Consider the following 19,015-nt stretch of genomic DNA (forward strand, 5'->3'; position numbering starts at 1 on the left):
CTGAAAATTTCTGAGCCAAAATATTGTACACTTTAAGTTATGGTTATCAGCTAAGATGTGCCTGTTTCTCGTACATCTCCACTATCTGCTCGCTTGTCGTCGCATCCTCAACGCTCTTGTCATCTCTGATCCGCACAAACCGTGGAAATCTCAATGACACTCCTTTGGAACCGTCTCCCAAATAACTGTAGCCGCATTTGTAAAGAGGACTCTCGGTAAAGTCCGCCACTTTCACCTCAAACAGCGTTGTTGGTTCAAACCAGATATCTGGTGCTGCACGCGGATTCGTCTTATCGTACACAAACGACGCTTTAGGCTTGTCCAACTGTGTTGGCTTTAGTTTTTCAAATAATGAAGCAAGCATCTCTTCGCTAAAGCCGGTGCCAATTTTGCAGATTGCCTCAAACTCGCCACTATCTGGGTTGTAGCTAGCCAGCAAAAACCCACCGTACCCTCCAGTACGCTTTCCCTTGCCAACATATGCACCAATGACAACGAGATCCAGAGAGTCTCCAACTCCCTCCAAATAATCTTTCTTCAGCTTGAGCCAGTTCCTAGATCTTTTGGATGGCTCGTATAAACTGTTCGTCCCATTAAGCGTTTTGATCATCAAACCTTCGCAAGAGTCCTTGACGGACTGGTCAAGGAACTTCGTGATGACATCTAAATCGGAGGAGTCGAGTTTCTCAGAGAAACGGAACTTCCCAGGGATAATCTTCAGATTGTCGTACATGTATTGTCTGCGCTCTTTCAGGGACTTTTGGAGTAAGGACTCGCCATTGTACAGCAGGATGTCAAAGGCAAACAAACACACCTGCACCGTTATGTCTTCCTCCTTCACGTCCTTGCGCTTTCTGGTTGACAGGATCTGGAATGGAAGGATCTTTTCCTGCTTCTTGTCCCATGCCACACACTCGCAGTCCAAAATAAACGATTTCACTTCTGGATTCAGCCTCTGAAGCTCCTCCATGACCGGAATTAAGTCTGGATATCTTTGGGTCATGTTTTCAGAGCTCCTGGAGTAAACTCTAAGCGTTCGGTCAGGTAGCAAGTGAACCTGTGCTCTTTCGCCATCGTATTTGTACTCGCACGAGAACTCTTGGTTCTCGAACTGGTTGAGGATCTCCGTGATAGACTTGGTTGGTTTCGCAAGCATTGGCTTGAGGGGTATTCCTGGCTTCAGCGTGCAGTGGTCCATGAGATTGAGAGTTCCGTATTTTATCGCGGTCTCGATGATCAGCTCGTAATTGGGCGTCTGCGAAAATGCCTCCTTCATCTGCTCCTCAGCCTCACTCAAGATCGCAGGAGTCACTTTTTGGCCCCGCTGCTTCATCTCGTGCTCCACTAAAGCCTTGGCCAATGCAACCACAACCGATTTCTCTGCAAATTGGATGCGCAAGGTGCCTTCCAACGATCTCATCAGGAATTTGGCCTCGCGCGAGTCGCAGGACGTCAGCATTCTGTTGATCATGGCAATTTTTTTATTCTGCGAAGAGGCCCCCGACATGCTTGCAATTTCCTTGAGATTTTTAAATACCTGAGACACTGTCAACGGTTGCGGCTTAAACATCAAACTTTGCTTCGATCTCGACTTTTGAGCAACCAGGCCAATGTCGCCATACTCTCCAAGATCTTTTTTCAGCTGCTGCATCGAACGGCCAGTACCTGTGGCCAGTGCTTTCATAAGTAGAGTCTCGCCTAGTCCCAACTCAAGACCCTCGTAATCTGGGCACACCCTATTGATAGTTAGGTAATTGACCTCAACAAGGTTCCGTATCTGGTCTTCCTGATTTTCAGAAACGTCCAGCACGTGAGAAAACATCTCGGAGGCGATTTCGATGCACTTGAGTCTGCCGGACTCTTTTTCTAAAGCCTCAAATACCTCGCACAACTTGCTATAGGGGATGGGTTTTCCGATGGCCAAGTCAGGAACTTTGACCTCCGATTCCATCTTGAGAAGCTCTTTGGCGTCGATCAGCCTTTCCTTGGCGTCGTCTGCGACATCTGCAACAGAATCCTCTGGCGTGCTCTCCTTTGTGTCGTCGCTTTTGAGGGCCTTTTTAGATGACGCGGGCGATGGACTACGCGATCGCTTCTTGGCCATGGAACGCTCGCCCTGAGAACCGAAGAATCGAGATAATGTCTGCTGTTTTTGGGTGGCCGTCATGCTTCTTATTCCTAGTCTTGCAAACATGCAGATAAGTGAGCAAATCTTGCGGTTTCGCGTTTAAGTCGCGTCGCGTCGCGTCGATCAACTATTTTTTTTTCCTATGTCTCCAATTAAATTATAAATCTCTCTATATATTATGCTGACTCGTAATGCTCCCAGTTGTCCAGAATAGCCTTGATCTTCTCAGACCCAGTCAGTTCGTAGACATTTTCAAAGTACTCTTTCGTCAACTCAAATGGTTTGGCGGTCAGGTTTGGAATGTACTTGCCAATCAAGCTGGCTGGCTTCACAGCAGACTTTGGAATCTTCTTCACCAAGAATCTCTGGAATGGCTTGACACCAGATCTCAGGTAAGAGGAGTGGAACGGAACAGAAATGCCCTTCAATGGGATACAGGCGTATCCCCTTTCCAGGTCGACTGGCTGTGGCTTGGCCAAAGACTTCTTGGAAACTTCGTCCACGATCTCACTCAGGTGCTCGGCGACCTTCTCGAGCGACATTGTCTCCTGCAACTTGACAATGTCGATCTTCTGGATCTTGAACACGTTCAACGTGTTGCTCAAAGTGTCCAGAGCTCTCAGATCACCGGCAGCAACGTATTGCTGGTTCTCCACGTTGAAGTTGACGATCTCCAACAACCAGCCGGTTTGCTTGCTGATATGCTCGACAACGAATCTCAGGGCAGAATCGTTGAACGTAGGAGAGACTCTGGATGGGTTAACAGCGCACATACCGTAGTTCGATCTTCCTAAGCTGTCCCTTGGAACAGCAACCTGCATGGTCATACCTCTGTAGAACACCACATCGACCAGGGACTCGATTGGCATAACGTCTGCCAGAGATGACAAAGCCGAGTACTCACCAAGAGAGTGACCGGCAAACATGGACTCGCTAGGCACCAATCCCTTGGACTTCATGTCCTCGAATGTAGCCTTCTCCATAAGAGTAAGAGCTGGCTGGGTGAACTGCGTAGCAGAAAGCAATCCCGTTGGCGACTTGAAAGTATAAGTGGTGGTGTTCTCGTCAATGTCCTTGAAAATCTTCTCCGACTTAAGCTTTCCATCCTCATCGATGGTTTCAAACATCATCGTGATGTAGTTCTCTCTGATCTTTCTTCCCTTTGGACCACCAAAGTAGACCGTCAGCTCGTTAGGGTTGTTCTTGACAATGTCCAAGATCGAGAATCCGTAGTTGTCAATAAAGTGTCTGTCGGCTCTATCCCAAACGTTCTTGGCAACCTCAGACGAGTTGTACAAGTCCATACCCATACCCTGTTCCTGAGAACCTTGACCGGTAAAGACGAAGGTGGAGACCGGTTGGTCAATTTCTGCCTCACCAGAAAGCACAACGTCGCCGGTCTCGACCTTCTTGGTCTCGATCTTGATGATCTTTCTTCCGTTGATCATGGCAACGTGCTCCAACTGAGTTGTAAGCTCGTCGTTTGGCAAAACCATTCCAACGAAGTTGGCTTTGTAGGCCCTCACTCTTGGAGCGACACCGTTGGCGGCATGCATTTCGACAAGAGATCTGACAGAAGCAGAGGAAAACATACCGTGGGTGATGGTGCCTGGCAAGCTTGCATAGGAAGCAAAGACTCTTGAGACGTGGATAGGGTTGTAATCACCAGAAACGGCAGCGTAAGTCTCGTTGGAACCTGGAGCCTTAGTGACAAGTGCACCAGACAGAGGAACGGCGTGCTCCAGCTGAACTGGCTGCTCGATTGGCACTCCATTCCTGCTCAAGTAGTCAACCACAGGGTTACCGTGCGAAACACCAGCCTTGTAGTTGATCTCGGCGACTTGTTTGATTTCCTTCGATGGCATCTCGTAAAACACGGCACCAGTGGTTCTGACCGAAGAGTAAACGTTCTGGTTCTTGAAGTAGTAGACGGATTTGCATCTGAAGGTCAAAGTCTTGCCGATCAGATCAATTGGCTCAGAGCCTAGATGGAACCACTCCTTGGATTGCAAAACAGCAACGTCCATAGCGGTTTTCAGATTGACCTCCATCGGAGTCTCGGTAGTCTTCTGGAAGGTGTTCTCGAAGTCCGTGTAAACGCCTCTGTAGAAGAAGGCAGAGGTGACCTCCATGATAGCCTTGCCATCTCTGTAAATAGTACCAAGAACCTCAACAGTCTTACCGGTTGCACTGTTGACCACAGAGACGATCTGGGCGTCAGAAGAGACCTTGTCACCAACTCTCAATGGTTCGGCGCCTGGCATCATTCTATACGCGTTGGACAGGTGAACAAGCTTCAAAATGTCACCGTCGACAGACTTAGGGAAGATTGCTTTCATGATGGCTCTCCATCCAATGACAATAGCAAAGTCCATAGGAGCCAATTGGTCTCTGCCGACTCTTGGAACGAAGTATTCACAAGAGTTTCCAACAGCATGTGTCAGTTCGGCGATGGCCTGTTGAGTGATTTCCGTGGAACCACCATCGATCGTGGAGGTTGCATCGAAGTCCAGCTCAACAGGAACCTTGGAACCGAACCACAATTTCCAGTAGAATTTCTTGATTCTGTCATTTCTGCTATCCATGACTTCCTGAATTGGAGCAAATCCGTCAGACTTCTTGTATATGTAAAGCAACTCCAATGGAACAGGAGTTCCGTCAGCCGTTCTGTGTTCAATCAGATCCATCTTGATGGAGTTGCCATCAGCAGAAATTCTGACAACTTCCTTGTCTTTGCCTTTGATGGAGTCGAACAGGGAAATGACGGTCTTCGAGACGTCGTCTGGATACTGAATTCTGACAGAGATGTTCTGAGCTGGAGCCAGAACCTTCTTGGCTGGATTCTCAACGTGGTTGTAGCCCTGGACGCATCTGTCAGCAGTAACAAATGCGTGTCTCCAGTTCAGCTCAGAGCCAGCTAGAAGCTTGAACCAAGCATCGGTCTCTGGCAAAGTAGAGCCAATAGAGTATGTCACAGCATCAGCAGTCTTGGTGACTTGCACACCTGGAACAGAGTCGATCTTCGCAGTGCTCTTATCAGTGAAGTACTCAACAACAGGAACTCTAGAAACGTTTCCACCATAAACGTCGTCCAAGAGCTTCTTGATGTGACCTTCATGAATATTGTCCAAAATCTCCTTGATTGGCTCGTCCACCTTGTTGGTGAATTGAGCAGCAACAGGACCATGCAAAATACACGTTCTTTGAACATCCTCGTCAACAACAGCCTCGAGATCCTCAGATTGCCAGAGAGAGTCTTTCTTGAAAAACACCTCGAATCTCTCGTCCAACACTGGGACGAACGGAACCGGCTTCTGGCCTGGATCAGAACACATGGCAATGAAATAGTCGCAATCTTCAGCGTTAACCAATTGGCTCTTGGCTTCAGGATATGCGTTGAAGACGGTCTCCAAGCAGGAGTCTGGGTTCTCCAAAATACTAAAGCTCTGGATCAATGAGAAAGTCTCCTTGCCAGCGAAACGTTCCTCGACTCTTCTCAGGAACTTGCCGAGGAAGTTTCTCAAACTCACGTCGATCCATCTCTTTGACTTTCTCACGTACATCAGCTCCACACATCTCTTGGCAACCTGCTCGTAAGTCATGTCTTGTATGTCGCAAACACCCTCGTCGTTCTTTCCAAACCATGGCTTTTGGAAGTCGGCATTGAGTTTCTTGATAATGTAGTCCTTCTTTTTCTCCAAGGCTTCAAGCATTTTGGCCTTAGGAAGAGAGAAAATAGTGTCGTCCATCTCTTTCCAGAAAATAACGGCTCGCGTGGCGATCTTGTGGATTGGCTCACCCATCTCGGACTTCACAGTCAGAATACCACCTGCTGGCTTCTTGTAAGTCAGCTCCCATTTGCTGTCGTCAACACCGGTACAGGCAGCAATAGCCTTCTTGGCAGCAGGAGAGGTCTTGCACTCCTTGGCAACCATGACTCTGGAACCAAACAGCACACCATCAAATGGCATGTGTGGGTAATTGAACTTCGTAGCCCAAGCACCAGTCAGGTATGGATAGGTATCCTCAGCAGAACCGAAACCAGAACCGGCAATCAGAATGATGTTTGGACATTTTCTGAGCTTGGAGTACATTTGCAGGATTGGCTGGTGGAAATCCTCAAAAGAGTGGTGACCACCACCTCTTCCACCAGTCCATTGCACCACAATTGGGAAGTTAGGGTGTGCCTTGGCAATAGTGATACACTGGCTGATAGCGTCCACGGAACCTGGTTTCAAGCCCAGGTGAGTCAATCCAAGAGTCTCAATGTACTCTGTGGCAACCTCAAGAGAAGGAACACCAGCACCTATGGTCAAAGACTGGATTGGGAAGCCCTTAGCCCTGAGGTCTCTAATTAAAGGAATACCCCATTGGAGCATCTTAGGACTGACATAAATCAAGTTGACACCGATACCGGAACCTGGAGTGATGTTTTCAGCGATCTTGGTCAAAGCTTTGGTCATCATGTCTGGGTTAAAGTAGCCACCACCCGCTAATTCGATGTGGTAGCCAGCCTTGATTGTGGCAGCAACGAAATCAGGCGAGACGGTACTCGGCGTCATTCCAGGGACCATGAGTGGTGCTTTTCCTAGCAGTCTGGAGAATTTGGTATCGACGTATATTTTTCCTTCAGACGTCTTGATCAGTTTAGGCTGGTAGTTGTGGAGCCAATTTGGAGCATAAATTAGAGAGGAGGCGTTGATATCAAACAGCTCTTGTTTGTAGCCGAACTCCGAATCTTCGCCAGGAACGTTCAAAGCACCGGCAACAATAATTCTGGCTCCTGTACCCTCCTTATTTCTGTGGGTGAGAACTCCCAAGCCAGAAGCTCCACCAGGACCGAAGTCAATGATGTGAGTGGCCTCAAATTTGGTGGCCACCTCCCAGTTCACAGCCAGGAGAGTGATAAGCTCGATCAGTCTGGAAGTGATGGATCCGGTGTAGTTTCTGAGATCCGAGCCGTCGTAGGTATCATAGACTGGCATTTTCAGGTCTGCAGTATTAAATTCGAGATTAGACTTCTCAAGGTCTTTTTTGATTTTCGGAGATGCTGGAGCAAGCAGATGAGAGTGGAATGGAGACATAATCGGCAAAAATCTAGAGGAGAATTTGAGTTTTCTTTCGCTGTAAGGAACGCGGGACTGCTCAAGCCCAGAAGGTGCCTTGGCCTTTCTGAGGTTCAAATTGAGACCGTATAGAGATTCTGGTGGACCGGTGACAACCAGGTTTCTGGCACCGTTGACCAAGGAGATGCCAATCTTCTTGGCCTCGGGCAGATGTTGGTTGGTCTCGTCAACAAACTTGGTGACCTGTTCGTAGGTGAGATCTCTGATGGAGAGCATAGGGCCTGGAGTACCTTCCCCATTTTCTTCCGAGTCCTTGACGGTGCTTGGTGCAAGCGAAGTTGATGGGTAAGCTTGGAGACATCTGACACCAAGGTAGAAAAGGAACTCGACGGCCTTCAGAGCCTGGACCTCGAAGGATTCCCAAGAGTCGGCCGAGGCAATGGCAATTGCAGTGGCAAGACCCTGCGAGTGACCTGTGGTACCGCTAGTGAGCTCGTTGAGCTGGCCAGGAGTGACACCCAAAAGTCTGCACGTGATGGCGAAGTGGCACAGCTGAATCACGCAAATTAACGGACATGACACAGGAATCGACAGAAGGTGTTCTGTGTTTGGAGTCTGTTCTGGTTTCTCGAGCCAGTTGATGAGGTCGAAACCATGCGTGAAAATTCTGTCGATGTCGGAGGTGGAAGATATAAGAGATTGCAGCTTTGACTGCACGGTGTACAGGAATGGCGCCACAAGTGGGTTATACACGTCGTAGATCTCTCTAAGCTCCTCGAAGTAGTCGTCGGTGTTTCCCTGGCCACCGAAGACCGTGTAGATGGAGGCTTTTTTGTCCTTGGCGGCCTTGAACAGGGCAGACTGGACTGGTGCAGGATCCAGACCAAACTTCTTGTCCACATAGAGCTTTCCAGAGTAGTAGTTTTTCAAGATGTGGTTCTTGACCTTTTCTAAGGTTGTTGGATTGGTCTCAGACGCGAGACACTCGGCTGCGAAAGAGTGGATATCTTTGTTGAGCAGGAATCTGGTGTCGAACTCGTCAATGACAAGCTTGATCGCGTCTAATTTCTCCGACTCCAGAACATTAGATCTGACGATGTATCCCAAGAACATCATCAGCAGTTCAGCCTTGGACGCTGGCTCGTCATCGCCAGCGTATCCTTCGGTAACCTCTGGAAGGGACTTGTAGAAATCTGTGGTCAATTGTTGGTACAGGAGGTAATTAGTTGGAGGGGTCAAGATGGTGGTCTCAATCCCTCCGTGGGTTATAACTAGCGGTCTATTCACCGACATGACAACAGCTGGTTAAAAAAAAATAGGCTGTTGAAGACAGTTGATATAGTTGAAAAGTTTACCTACGCAGCCACGACTCGTCAACAAAAAAAAGAAAGCGCTTTGCAAGACATTTGTGGCTGTGCCGTGCTCAGATCAATAGCTACACAATACTAAAATAATAGTACGCCCAACAAGACTGTTGGGATTTGGAATTTGTTGAGAGCAGGGTAACGTGGCTGGGAATTGGGAGGTAAGATTAGCCAAGTATTTTTTGCACAGCCGGAATCTAAAATTTCTTGGAGATTTTATTATTTTTTTTTGGGTGTAAATTTTCCGCGTCCTTCTCTTTTGTGCACAGCCTGAGCTTTTGAATGCTACGACTATTCCTGGCCTGCACAGCCAAACTACGCTTTCCATCTTTTTCTTACACAGCCAGAGACGTCTTCACGAGGGATCATGTCTCAGTGGTTGCTAGCCCTCCCGCAGAAGCTGGTGTCCGGCTTCATCAACCTCTTAGCAACATCTCTTTACCTATTTTCGGCATTTCTCTACTCCATAGCGACCTACTTGGCACAGGTGGCCCTTTCGTTTTCCACCGTCCTTTTAATTGCAATTGTGGTCTCTCTAGCAACCTATGCCTACATCCATTACAGATATTTGACTGTTTATTCGCGACTTCCTGAGGACCCAAAGCGGCAGGAGCCGTCAATGGACACGTTTCTGGAGACGTCTGGCCGAGAGCGCAAGGCCCGACAGAACTATCTAGACGAATTCTTGTCTGCAATAAAGATTTTTGGCTATTTGGAGAGCCAAGTGTTCAATGAGCTGACAAAGAGCATGCAAACGCAAAAGCTGGACTCCGGCGAGATTGTGTTTTTGGACGAAAACTCAGGGTTCATGATCTGCGTCGAGGGCGAAATCGAAGTCTTTTGCAAGATTGGAAGCTCAAACGACGAGAATGCGGTGTTCACCAATGAATCCTCCACTAACTACGTTATTGTTGACGATATTAAGTACAGACTTTTGAATAACGTCAAAAGTGGTGCTCCATTGTCATCGTTAACGAGTGTGTTGAACTTACTCACTGCTTCTGATTTAAATATTCCAGACAGACAGGCTTCTGGTATTTTGCCTGTTCCTTCAGATTTTGACCTGGACAACAAGGTCTTTGCGGACTCGCCGGTGCCACAGCCACCCTGCTTGAACGAAACGCCAACCCTGATCGCCATTCCAAAAAACAACTGCACCATTTCCATCATCCCCAAAGATTCGTTCACGAGACTCGCTTATAAATATCCCAAGGCCACCTGTCACATTGTTCAGATGATTTTGACCAAACTGTACCGTGTCACCTTTCAGACGGCCCATGACTACCTCGGCCTCACCGCAGACATCATGCGAACAGAAATTAATCTCAACAAACAATGTTCCAATGTGCTGCCCTCTTATCTGAGCAACAACGTTGTGGAACATTTTATGCCAAGACTATCTTCTTACAGTACACTCAATGAGTCACACTCGTTGCTGAAAAGAAGCCAGAGCTCGAAACTGATGAGGTCAGAGCCGATTCGTCTGGACCCTAGTTCCAGATCTGTTTCTCCAGGTGGCCCCATTTCCATCCATACGGCTCCCACTTCTTTCATGGCAACACTCAGCTCGGATGCAGACGAAAGCAACCAGAGCGACGATATGCTTGCCATGCCGCGGTCGCGTATCAAGGCCCGTAGACCAAGAAGTGAGGTTCCGGGCGCGAGAAACTCGTCAAGACATTTCTCGTTGGCTGCTCGAAACTCCACTAATCCAGGAGACCTTGTTTCCAATGTTCCTGTGTCCCATTTGGATAAGATGGCAAGTATTGAAAAGACAGATAAGGGCCACCGGCACGATAGAATAGTCAACGGTGAAAACGAAGAGCCTGCGGAGATGGCTGTTCGTGTAGCCATCGCAGAGAGCATCTGCGAAAGCATCGGTGTAGATCGTGGGTCGCTCCAGGTCTCGTCTCCGAGCAGGATGAGTTTCTCGCCTTCTGTGGTGAGCTCGCCGATGGTTGCAGGCATCACCGAAATGAACCCTAAACCAAAAGGCCTTGGCATCGGAACGAGATCAAAAGTTCGTACTTTTTCATCTCATAATCTCGGGACTCCTAACGATGATGAAGACGGAACCACAGGAAGTCAGAAGAGTTTTATGGATTTCGAGAACATCAAGTCTGACCTTGCCAATTCAATCAATTTGAAACACGTATCAGCCGGAACTAAGCTGATTGAAGCTAATGAGCACACACCAGGAATTTACTATGTGATAGATGGAGTTCTGAAAGTTACTTATATGAACGAAAACACCGACGGAGACCCTACAGAGGAGTTTGTTTATGAGGTCAAGCAAGGCGGCATAGCTGGATATCTGGGAACCTTGATTGGCTCCAAATCCTTTGTGAATGTGGTGGCAGCTGTAGACTGCTATGTGGCATTTTTACCTAGAGAGGTCTTTGAGATCTTGAACGAGCGTTTCCCGTACCTTCAACTAGCCATTGCAAAAAACTTGTTGCGCATTCTTGACAAACGTCTGCTTCTGGCAGACTACGCTATGGAATGGGTCCACATTTCCGCTGGTGACTCCTTGTACACTCAGGGAGACCCTGCCAATGGTATCTATATTGTACTCAATGGACGGTTCAGATCGATGAGGACTCCAGAAGGCAAAGATGTGCAGCCTGTCATTGTGTCAGAGCATGGACAGGGCGAATCTCTTGGAGAGGTGGAGGTGCTGACCAAGACCAAGCGGGACTTGACCTTGGTGGCTATCCGCGACTCTGAGCTTGCTCGTATTCCACGGAGTCTCTTTGAGATGATTGCTCTCAGCAATCCGTCCATCATGGTCAAAGTCACACGTATTGTTGCGAACAGATTTATCCATAGCAAGGAGCACGATGGAAATTTCGAGCTGACAACCCCCACAGCTCCAATCAAAGACGACAACTTCAGCAAAAATTTCAACAACTACCGAACAATCACCATCCTACCAATCACGTACGGTTTACCGGTCGTTGAGTTTGGCGAACGACTTACCACTGCGCTAGAAAACGTCAGTAAGACCGCCAAAATGCTGACCCAGTCCACAGCACTGAGTCGTCTCGGAAAACATGCCTTTGACCATCTTGCCAAGTTGAAACAGAGTGGCTACTTTTCCGAGCTAGAAGACAAATATGACATTGTCATCTACGTCGCCGATACGCCAGTCAATTCCTCCTGGACAAAGACATGCATTCAGCAGGGAGACTGTATCCTGCTCCTAGCGGACTCTCAGCAGCCTCCAAATATTGGTGAGTACGAGCGGCTGCTGGTGAAGAACAACACCACAGCTCGCACAGAACTCATCCTCCTCCATCCTGAGCGCTACGTGGAGCCTGGGTCGACCAATAATTGGCTGAAAAACCGGATCTGGGTCCATTCGCACCACCATGTTCAGCTTTCCTTTGACACGAACTCAATGCCTGCTGAAGTTGACTTTGGCCCCATATCCAAATCCGCAAACACAAGCAAGCTTCTTACTGCCACCACCGCCAAGCTGTCCGCCAATCTACGGAATATGCTGAGTAATAATGAGTTTCTGCAAATGATCAAGCAAACCAGAGAGGCGTTCAAATCGAAAAGATATTACCGGCCCATGCAAGAACATAAAGACGATTTTATGCGACTTGCACGTATTCTTACTGGACAGGCAGTTGGTCTCGTTCTGGGAGGAGGCGGTGCTCGCGGCATTAGTCACATTGGTGTCATTGCTGCTTTGGAGGAGAAAGGTATCCCTGTTGATTTTGTTGGTGGTACTTCGATAGGAGCCTTTGTTGGTGCTCTATATGCACGTGAATATGACCTTGTTCCGGTCTACGGAAGAGCAAAGACATTTTCGGGGCGCATGGGCTCTATATGGCGTTCACTGTTGGATCTAACTATTCCCTTGACTTCGTACACCACCGGCCACGAGTTCAATCGGGGAATATGGAAGGCTTTAGGTGATTCCAGAATTGAAGACTTCTGGATCAAATTTTATTGCAACTCCACCAACATAACCGAGTCGGTAATGGAGATTCACACTTCAGGCTACGCATGGAGGTATGTGCGTGCTTCCATGTCTCTTGCTGCTCTTTTACCTCCACTAACTGACAATGGCAACATGCTTCTTGACGGAGGTTATATCGACAATTTGACGGTTGAAGAGATGAAAAGACGTGGAGCACATGCCATCATAGCATGTGACGTCGGATCGGAAGATGACCGGTCTAAGATGCACTATGGTGAATCACTCAGTGGTCTGTGGGTGCTTTTGAATCGCATAAATCCATTTTCAGCTCACCCTAATGTTCCTACCATGACAGACATCCAAATTCGACTAGCATACGTGGCTTCCGTCATTGCGTTGGAAAAATCCAAAAACTCCAAGGATTGCGTTTATTTACGGCCTCCAATTGAAGGGTATGCCACGTTAGACTTTTCCAAGTTTGACGAGATCTACGGCGTGGGATCTAAGTATGCGGCCGAGGTCCTCAACAAGCTGCAAAGCAAGGGCGAGTTACCATCCTTTAAAACTAGAAGGCGCGAGTTGAGTAAACATCCAACTCTCCAAAGAAGAAATTCGATATAGATTTCTAATTAATTGTGGAAATTAAATTTATCCGTATGTATTTATTCCCAAGTACACTTTATTTTACACGTTTGCGGCGTCGGAAACAAGTATCACCGAGTCGCCTCTAATGAACACCATATCGCTTTTCTTGGTTCTCGACTTGATCTCCGGCGAGTCTTGCTCGGTGTAGAAAATAGTCTCTGTAGCGTCGCTCAACACCATGTTGCAGTGCATGTCGTAAGCCTGGATGTTAGCACAAATATCAACACTTGATACTTACATGTAATTTTCCCACCATTTCTCTGCTTCCTCTAAGCTTCACGAACACTTGCTCGTCTAGACATAACCTGATAAGGTCCAGAGGCTCCGAAGACGTCGAATTGGATTCGCTCATTTTGCCGTGGAAATAAAATTAGATTATTTTTTTCGTGAAATAATTTCCAATTCTTGTTTTCAAGCATGTCAGAAGAACTCAACTTTTATTGCTTGGGCGGAGGAAACGAGGTTGGACGTTCCTGCCACATTGTAGAGTATAAGGGGAAGGTCGTGATGCTTGATGCTGGCGTTCATCCGGCCTTTTCGGGCGCAGAGTCGCTGCCTTTCTACGATGACTTTGACCTTTCCAAAGTCGATGTTTTGCTGATTAGTCACTTCCATTTGGACCATGCGGCATCTTTGCCGTACGTCATGCAGCACACGAACTTCAAAGGCCGTGTCTTTATGACATACCCGACCAAGGCGATCTACAAGTGGCTTCTAAACGATTTTGTGAGGGTGACTAGTATTGCCGACGACAACGACGAGAACTCTGCCAACTTCCTGTATACCGACGAGGATCTCAACGAATCTCTTGACCGAATCGAAACAATCGATTACCATTCTACAATTGAGGTCGAAGGTATCAGATTCACGGCTTACCATGCGGGCCACGTTCTAGGAGCAGCTATGTTCTTTGTCGAGCTTGGAGGCCTCAAATTCCTGTTTACTGGAGACTACTCGAGAGAAGAAGATAGACATTTGAGTTCTGCTGAGCTCCCGCCATCTAGACCGGATCTGCTGATCACAGAGTCGACCTTCGGTACCGCTACTCACGTTCCTAGAGTGGAGAGAGAAGCGAAGCTAACCCATGTTATACATTCCACTATTCAGCAGGGAGGCAGGTGCTTGCTGCCTGTGTTTGCTCTTGGTCGGGCACAAGAAATTTTGCTCATATTAGACGAATACTGGCAGAACAACCCAGAATTGCAAAATGTTCCTATTTATTATGCTTCCGATCTGGCAAAGAAATGTATGGCCGTTTACCAGCGGTATGTGAACATGATGAACGACAGTATCCGAAAAAAATTCACAGAAACCAACCAAAATCCGTTCCATTTCAAGTACATCAAAAACATTACAAACATAGAGAAAATCAACGATTTGGACTCGTCTGTGCTTATTGCCTCGCCAGGTATGCTGCAAAACGGCATTTCGCGGAAAATATTGGAAAAATGGAGTCCTGACCCTCGTAACTCGTGTATTTTGACCGGTTACTCTGTTGAAGGAACAATGGCCAAAATATTGCTCACTGAGCCTAGTGAGATCCCGTCCATAATAAATCCAGACGTTATGATACCGCGAAAAATCAACATAGAGGAAATATCCTTTGCTGCGCACGTTGATTACGAACAGAACTCCAAATTTATTGAACTGGTGAATCCAAAGGCCATCATTTTGGTTCATGGAGAAACAAACCAGATGGGAAGACTCAAGTCTGCTCTACTGTCCAAATATCAAAAGTTCAAAGGCACGGAAAACGAAATCAAGGTCTACAATCCGAGAAACAGCAGCAAGCTGTCACTAAGCTTTGAAGGAATCAAGGTGGCGAAAGTGATGGGCCAACTGGCTACCTCTCTTCCCAAAGAACATGACACAATCAATGGCGTGCTCGTGCAGAAGAACTTCGATCTGAGTTTACTCAAAATCGAAGACCTCAGAGAGTTTGCGGGATTGACCACCACTGTTGTCCGGCAAAGACAATCATTAAGATGCACAGCTACAAAGAGTCTTATCAAATGGCAATTGACACAAATGTTCGGCTATATTCAGGAATTGGTCGATGAGGACGACGAGTATGTAGTGAAGGTGATGAGCGCAGTTAAGATCACACTGGAAAGCAAAGAGTCAACTGCCACTGTGGAATGGAACTCGGGCATGGTTGACGATACTATAGCGGACTCTGTTCTTGCCATTCTAATGAGCTGCGACTCGTCGCCTGCATCAGTGAAGATATCATCCAAATCACACAGTCACGATCATGAAATCAAGCAAGAGGAAGATGTCTTAGACGAGTATTCACGCGAAGCCCGTCTTGCAAGAATATCCAAGCTCTTAACTGCCCAGTTCGGGGACTCGTTCAAACATGACGCAGAGAAGCAATGTGGAACGATACAAATAGGCAAGAACTCGGCCAAAATCGACTACTCCACATTCGAGGTCGCCTGCGCATCGGGAGCTTTGCGTGGCAGAATAGAAGGTATTCTGAACCGTTCGTTGGATCTGGTTGCTCCGCTTTCCAGAAATGCATAAATAAACTTATTGAACAAGGAAATCTTCGAATTCGAAACCGCTTTTGTCGACCCAGCCACAACCGGTGTCGGGCTCCGGCCCTTCTAAAGGCAGATCCATAAATCCTGCCTCATACTGATTGAAGTCGATTTCGTCAACTGGTAGGTCGTAAAATGGAGTCGTAGGAAAATTATTACTGTCGCTGCTATTGGACGTGGCCGATTTCTCTTCAGGGACCACGGCATCCACGGGATCCACCTCCACATGCGTGTGCGACTCAGGCAGGCTTGCCTGCACTTTAACAAATAATTTTGGTGACACTTTTTTCAGAGTATCTTTGATATGCTGGACAAGTTTAGACGATAATGCCCAATGTCTGGAAATCTGGAAAATTCCACCCAGCTCGAGTTTGATGTACTCGGTGTACGTCTCCAGCTCGTCTGCACTGACACTGTCACGTAGCAAAGAGAGTCCTTTCGAATTTTTATCGACCGCAGAAAGGCTTGTCTCAACCCAGGAGTATGCGCTCAGGTGAACCAAACAGGAGAACGCTAATGAACAAGCAAAGAACGGCGTTCTGTCCAGGATCTTAGCTGGGTTGGTGTCGAGGAGCAGTTTGACCACAGACGAGGCAGAATCAATCGTTCTTCTGGTCTCAATAATTTTTCGCGAGTCTGCTTCGTGTCTTGCGGGAGCATCAAGATGCGGCTCTTTATTATCATCTTCTCCATCCTTTGACTTTCTTGTAACATCCGTTCGCCAGAGATAGGAGAATGGTCTGTGCATGAAGATTTTTGCGTAGTTCACAAGCATGACGGCTTGGTGAACACCTTCATTGACGAATCCGCTCGAGTTGACCAGGTACGGCGAGTTATACGAGTCTGGATCCTCGATCCTCAAGTCCCAATTGCCAATGGCGGCCTTCATGTGTTGCAAATCCTTTTTGTAATCTTTGTCGTCCTGGATGGCCATATTAAGTTTGATAGAGTCATTCACCAATTTACAGCATTCTGCTCGGCTTTTGAAATCAAACACCTTCTGCGGAATATCCTTGGGGAACAGGGTAAGCACCGTTTTCGTTGAAAGGGCTGAAGTCGTTCTGCCGGAAGCGGTGCCGCTTATCGTGTCGAAAAAGTACAATTCCCAGAACGTTCGTCTCGCGGTGTCTTCCATGACGGAGCGAGATATTTTTGATGTGCGGGAGGCCGAAAGCAATTTTTGAATGACATCCGGATGTCCATTTGTTTTCGGGTCTCTTTCCGTAACGAAACCATTCACGTCCATAAACACTTCGGGAACTGCATCGCGGTCAACCATATTGAGTTCGAGCTCCAGGGCAAGAGAAACGACACACTGCAAGAGACTATGACTAATATCGTGCAAAGAAGATATGTGGGATGCCATTGCTAACAGCAAAACCGACTGCAATGTAACGAAGTCGCGTCCAACTTGCTTTGAGTAATCAAGAATAGTGGTCACTAGGTAGTTCACCGTTTCCACATCTTTTGCGTAGGTGGTTTGTGTTTGGCCATCCCCGATGAGTTTCATCGCCAGTAGAATGTCATACTTATGTGGAATGCTATCCAGATACTCTCTAATGTCTTCTTTTTGCGGCATGAAGGGATGACAGTAATGAAATCTCGAGTAATAATTGCTGATGATCGTTTCAACATTAAGATTCTTGGTCAACGTGGGGGTGATGTAATACTGGTCTGGCGTAGTCAGGTACTTCTCATCGAACAAAATGTTGAGTACCGATTTGTCTTTGGACGAGTTGAACTTCGGGTAGAAGTCAACCTCTTCATGACGGGCACATGGAAGTAAATCTTTTGCTTTTCCCGAGCGACACTTTTGGTCGCAATCCACCTGGTCGGCCATCTTTCCACAAGGAAGAACAATATCAATGTCGGGCTCCAGCTTCACCCTCTGCTTCTTAGTGCTTACTCCTTTCTTTCTTGAGCCACCACGATTACTCTTGACAAAGAAGCATTCTTTCCCCAATTTTTTGCATCGCGTACAGACAGGCTCTATTCCGTCGCACTTGAGGTGTCGCTGCCGACATTCTAGACAAGCTCTTGAAACCGGTTTGAGTGGTTTCTTGAGCATATTAAAACGCAAAAAAATAGTTTTTTTTCTGTAGCCTTTTTATGAATTTTATTATCGATAACGGGTCCTACGAAGTAAAGCTAGGACACGCAGGCCAGGAAAAACCTCATCACGTACCAAACTGCCTGGTTCGGACGAACGATAAAGAGGTGCATCTGGGGGATATCCTTAATTCGGTGGGCGCCATTGATCAGTCGGGTATACAATTCAAAAGACCAATAGAACATGGTCAGTTGTATCAATGGACCATTGAGAGACAGATATGGGACTCATCGTTTGTAAAACACTACAAGAATGAGGATATACTGAATGGGGCCAATCTCGTATACTGTGAGACGCCCGTCACATACTCCAAGTTTCAGAACAATACCGACCAAGTACTCTTTGAAGAATACGGAGTGGGATCTCTTTACCGTGGATCTGTGGCCTCTGTGATTCCGTGGATCACGAAAGACGAGGGATACAACGACTTCCAGCTTGTGGTGGACAGTGGCTTCGACGCAACCTACGTTGTCCCGATGATCAACGGCCTGCCGTACTGGAAAGCTGTGAAGAAGATGCCCATCGCTGGACGATTCATCAATGGATATTTGCGAGAGGTAATTTCTTTTAGACACTACAACGTGACAGACGAGCCTGTGCTTGTCAATAACATCAAAAAAGCAGCTTGCTATGTGACAGATGACTACTATGCAGCGCTGGCAAGGATAGAAAAGTTAAAGAAATTAAAACCAAAGCAATTAATAGACGAGCCAAACAACATCTCTACAAATTACGTCTTGCCAGACTACAAGACAACGATGGCTGGCTATGCAATTTCAGATAAGGATATGCCATCCAGTGTGCGCGAGAACCAACAGATTTTAAAGCTATACGACGAACGTTTTGCCGTGCCCGAGGTGCTTTTTCAGCCAGAAATCAGCGGGGTTCACAAGGCAGGGTTAATTCTAACTATACAAGAGTCGCTTAAGTCCGTTCCTGAGCTTTTGCGTCCACTGCTATGCGCAAATGTGGCAATCACGGGCGGAACATGTAACCTGGCAGGATTCAAGGAGAGACTGATTAACGAGCTCAACAAAGAAATTCCCGTGGATGACGAAGTTAGAGTCTACAATTGGGAGGGCGACTACGCCGATTTTGGGTGGCACGCCGCGCAAAAATTCTTCGAAAAGGGCGCTTTCGATAAAGTGGCCGTTACCAAACAGGAGTACCACGAATTTGGTCCCGAGTACACACAGGAAAAGTTTGGACATAAGTTGATGAAGTAGAT

At 47.2% G+C, this 19,015-nt stretch overlaps 7 protein-coding genes across 7 annotated transcripts; 3 read left to right on the forward strand and 4 right to left on the reverse strand.

Annotated features, from left to right (window-relative positions):
- Window positions 1-46: 46 nt before the first annotated feature.
- Window positions 47-2,194, reverse strand: HPODL_04991 (DNA ligase 1; the record flags this gene model as incomplete). The annotated part of the gene is made up of 1 exon (XM_014081351.1): window positions 47-2,194. The coding sequence occupies one exon, from the start codon at window positions 2,192-2,194 to the stop codon at window positions 47-49; it is 2,148 nt and encodes a 715-aa protein (XP_013936826.1).
- A 110-nt stretch (window positions 2,195-2,304) lies between these two features.
- Window positions 2,305-8,487, reverse strand: HPODL_04992 (Fatty acid synthase subunit beta; the record flags this gene model as incomplete). The annotated part of the gene is made up of 1 exon (XM_014081352.1): window positions 2,305-8,487. One exon carries the CDS (start codon window positions 8,485-8,487, stop codon window positions 2,305-2,307), a length of 6,183 nt encoding a protein of 2,060 aa, XP_013936827.1.
- Window positions 8,488-8,925: 438 nt separating this feature from the next.
- On the forward strand, window positions 8,926-13,110 carry HPODL_04993 (esterase of the alpha-beta hydrolase superfamily; the record flags this gene model as incomplete). The annotated part of the gene is made up of 1 exon (XM_014081353.1): window positions 8,926-13,110. One exon carries the CDS (start codon window positions 8,926-8,928, stop codon window positions 13,108-13,110), a length of 4,185 nt encoding a protein of 1,394 aa, XP_013936828.1.
- Window positions 13,111-13,173: 63 nt separating this feature from the next.
- Window positions 13,174-13,486, reverse strand: HPODL_05140 (uncharacterized protein; the record flags this gene model as incomplete). The annotated part of the gene is made up of 2 exons (XM_014081354.1): window positions 13,174-13,335; window positions 13,373-13,486. The coding sequence occupies 2 exons, from the start codon at window positions 13,484-13,486 to the stop codon at window positions 13,174-13,176; spliced, it is 276 nt and encodes a 91-aa protein (XP_013936829.1).
- A 65-nt stretch (window positions 13,487-13,551) lies between these two features.
- On the forward strand, window positions 13,552-15,660 carry HPODL_04994 (Endoribonuclease ysh1; the record flags this gene model as incomplete). The annotated part of the gene is made up of 1 exon (XM_014081355.1): window positions 13,552-15,660. The coding sequence occupies one exon, from the start codon at window positions 13,552-13,554 to the stop codon at window positions 15,658-15,660; it is 2,109 nt and encodes a 702-aa protein (XP_013936830.1).
- A 6-nt stretch (window positions 15,661-15,666) lies between these two features.
- Window positions 15,667-17,745, reverse strand: HPODL_04995 (transcription factor; the record flags this gene model as incomplete). The annotated part of the gene is made up of 1 exon (XM_014081356.1): window positions 15,667-17,745. One exon carries the CDS (start codon window positions 17,743-17,745, stop codon window positions 15,667-15,669), a length of 2,079 nt encoding a protein of 692 aa, XP_013936831.1.
- Window positions 17,746-17,786: 41 nt separating this feature from the next.
- On the forward strand, window positions 17,787-19,013 carry HPODL_04996 (Actin-like protein; the record flags this gene model as incomplete). The annotated part of the gene is made up of 1 exon (XM_014081357.1): window positions 17,787-19,013. The coding sequence occupies one exon, from the start codon at window positions 17,787-17,789 to the stop codon at window positions 19,011-19,013; it is 1,227 nt and encodes a 408-aa protein (XP_013936832.1).
- Window positions 19,014-19,015: the final 2 nt, after the last annotated feature.

Source organism: Ogataea parapolymorpha, chromosome II (genome assembly GCF_000187245.1).
Source record: "Ogataea parapolymorpha DL-1 chromosome II, whole genome shotgun sequence".
In the NCBI taxonomy this organism is placed as follows: Eukaryota; Fungi; Ascomycota; class Pichiomycetes; order Pichiales; family Pichiaceae; genus Ogataea; species Ogataea parapolymorpha.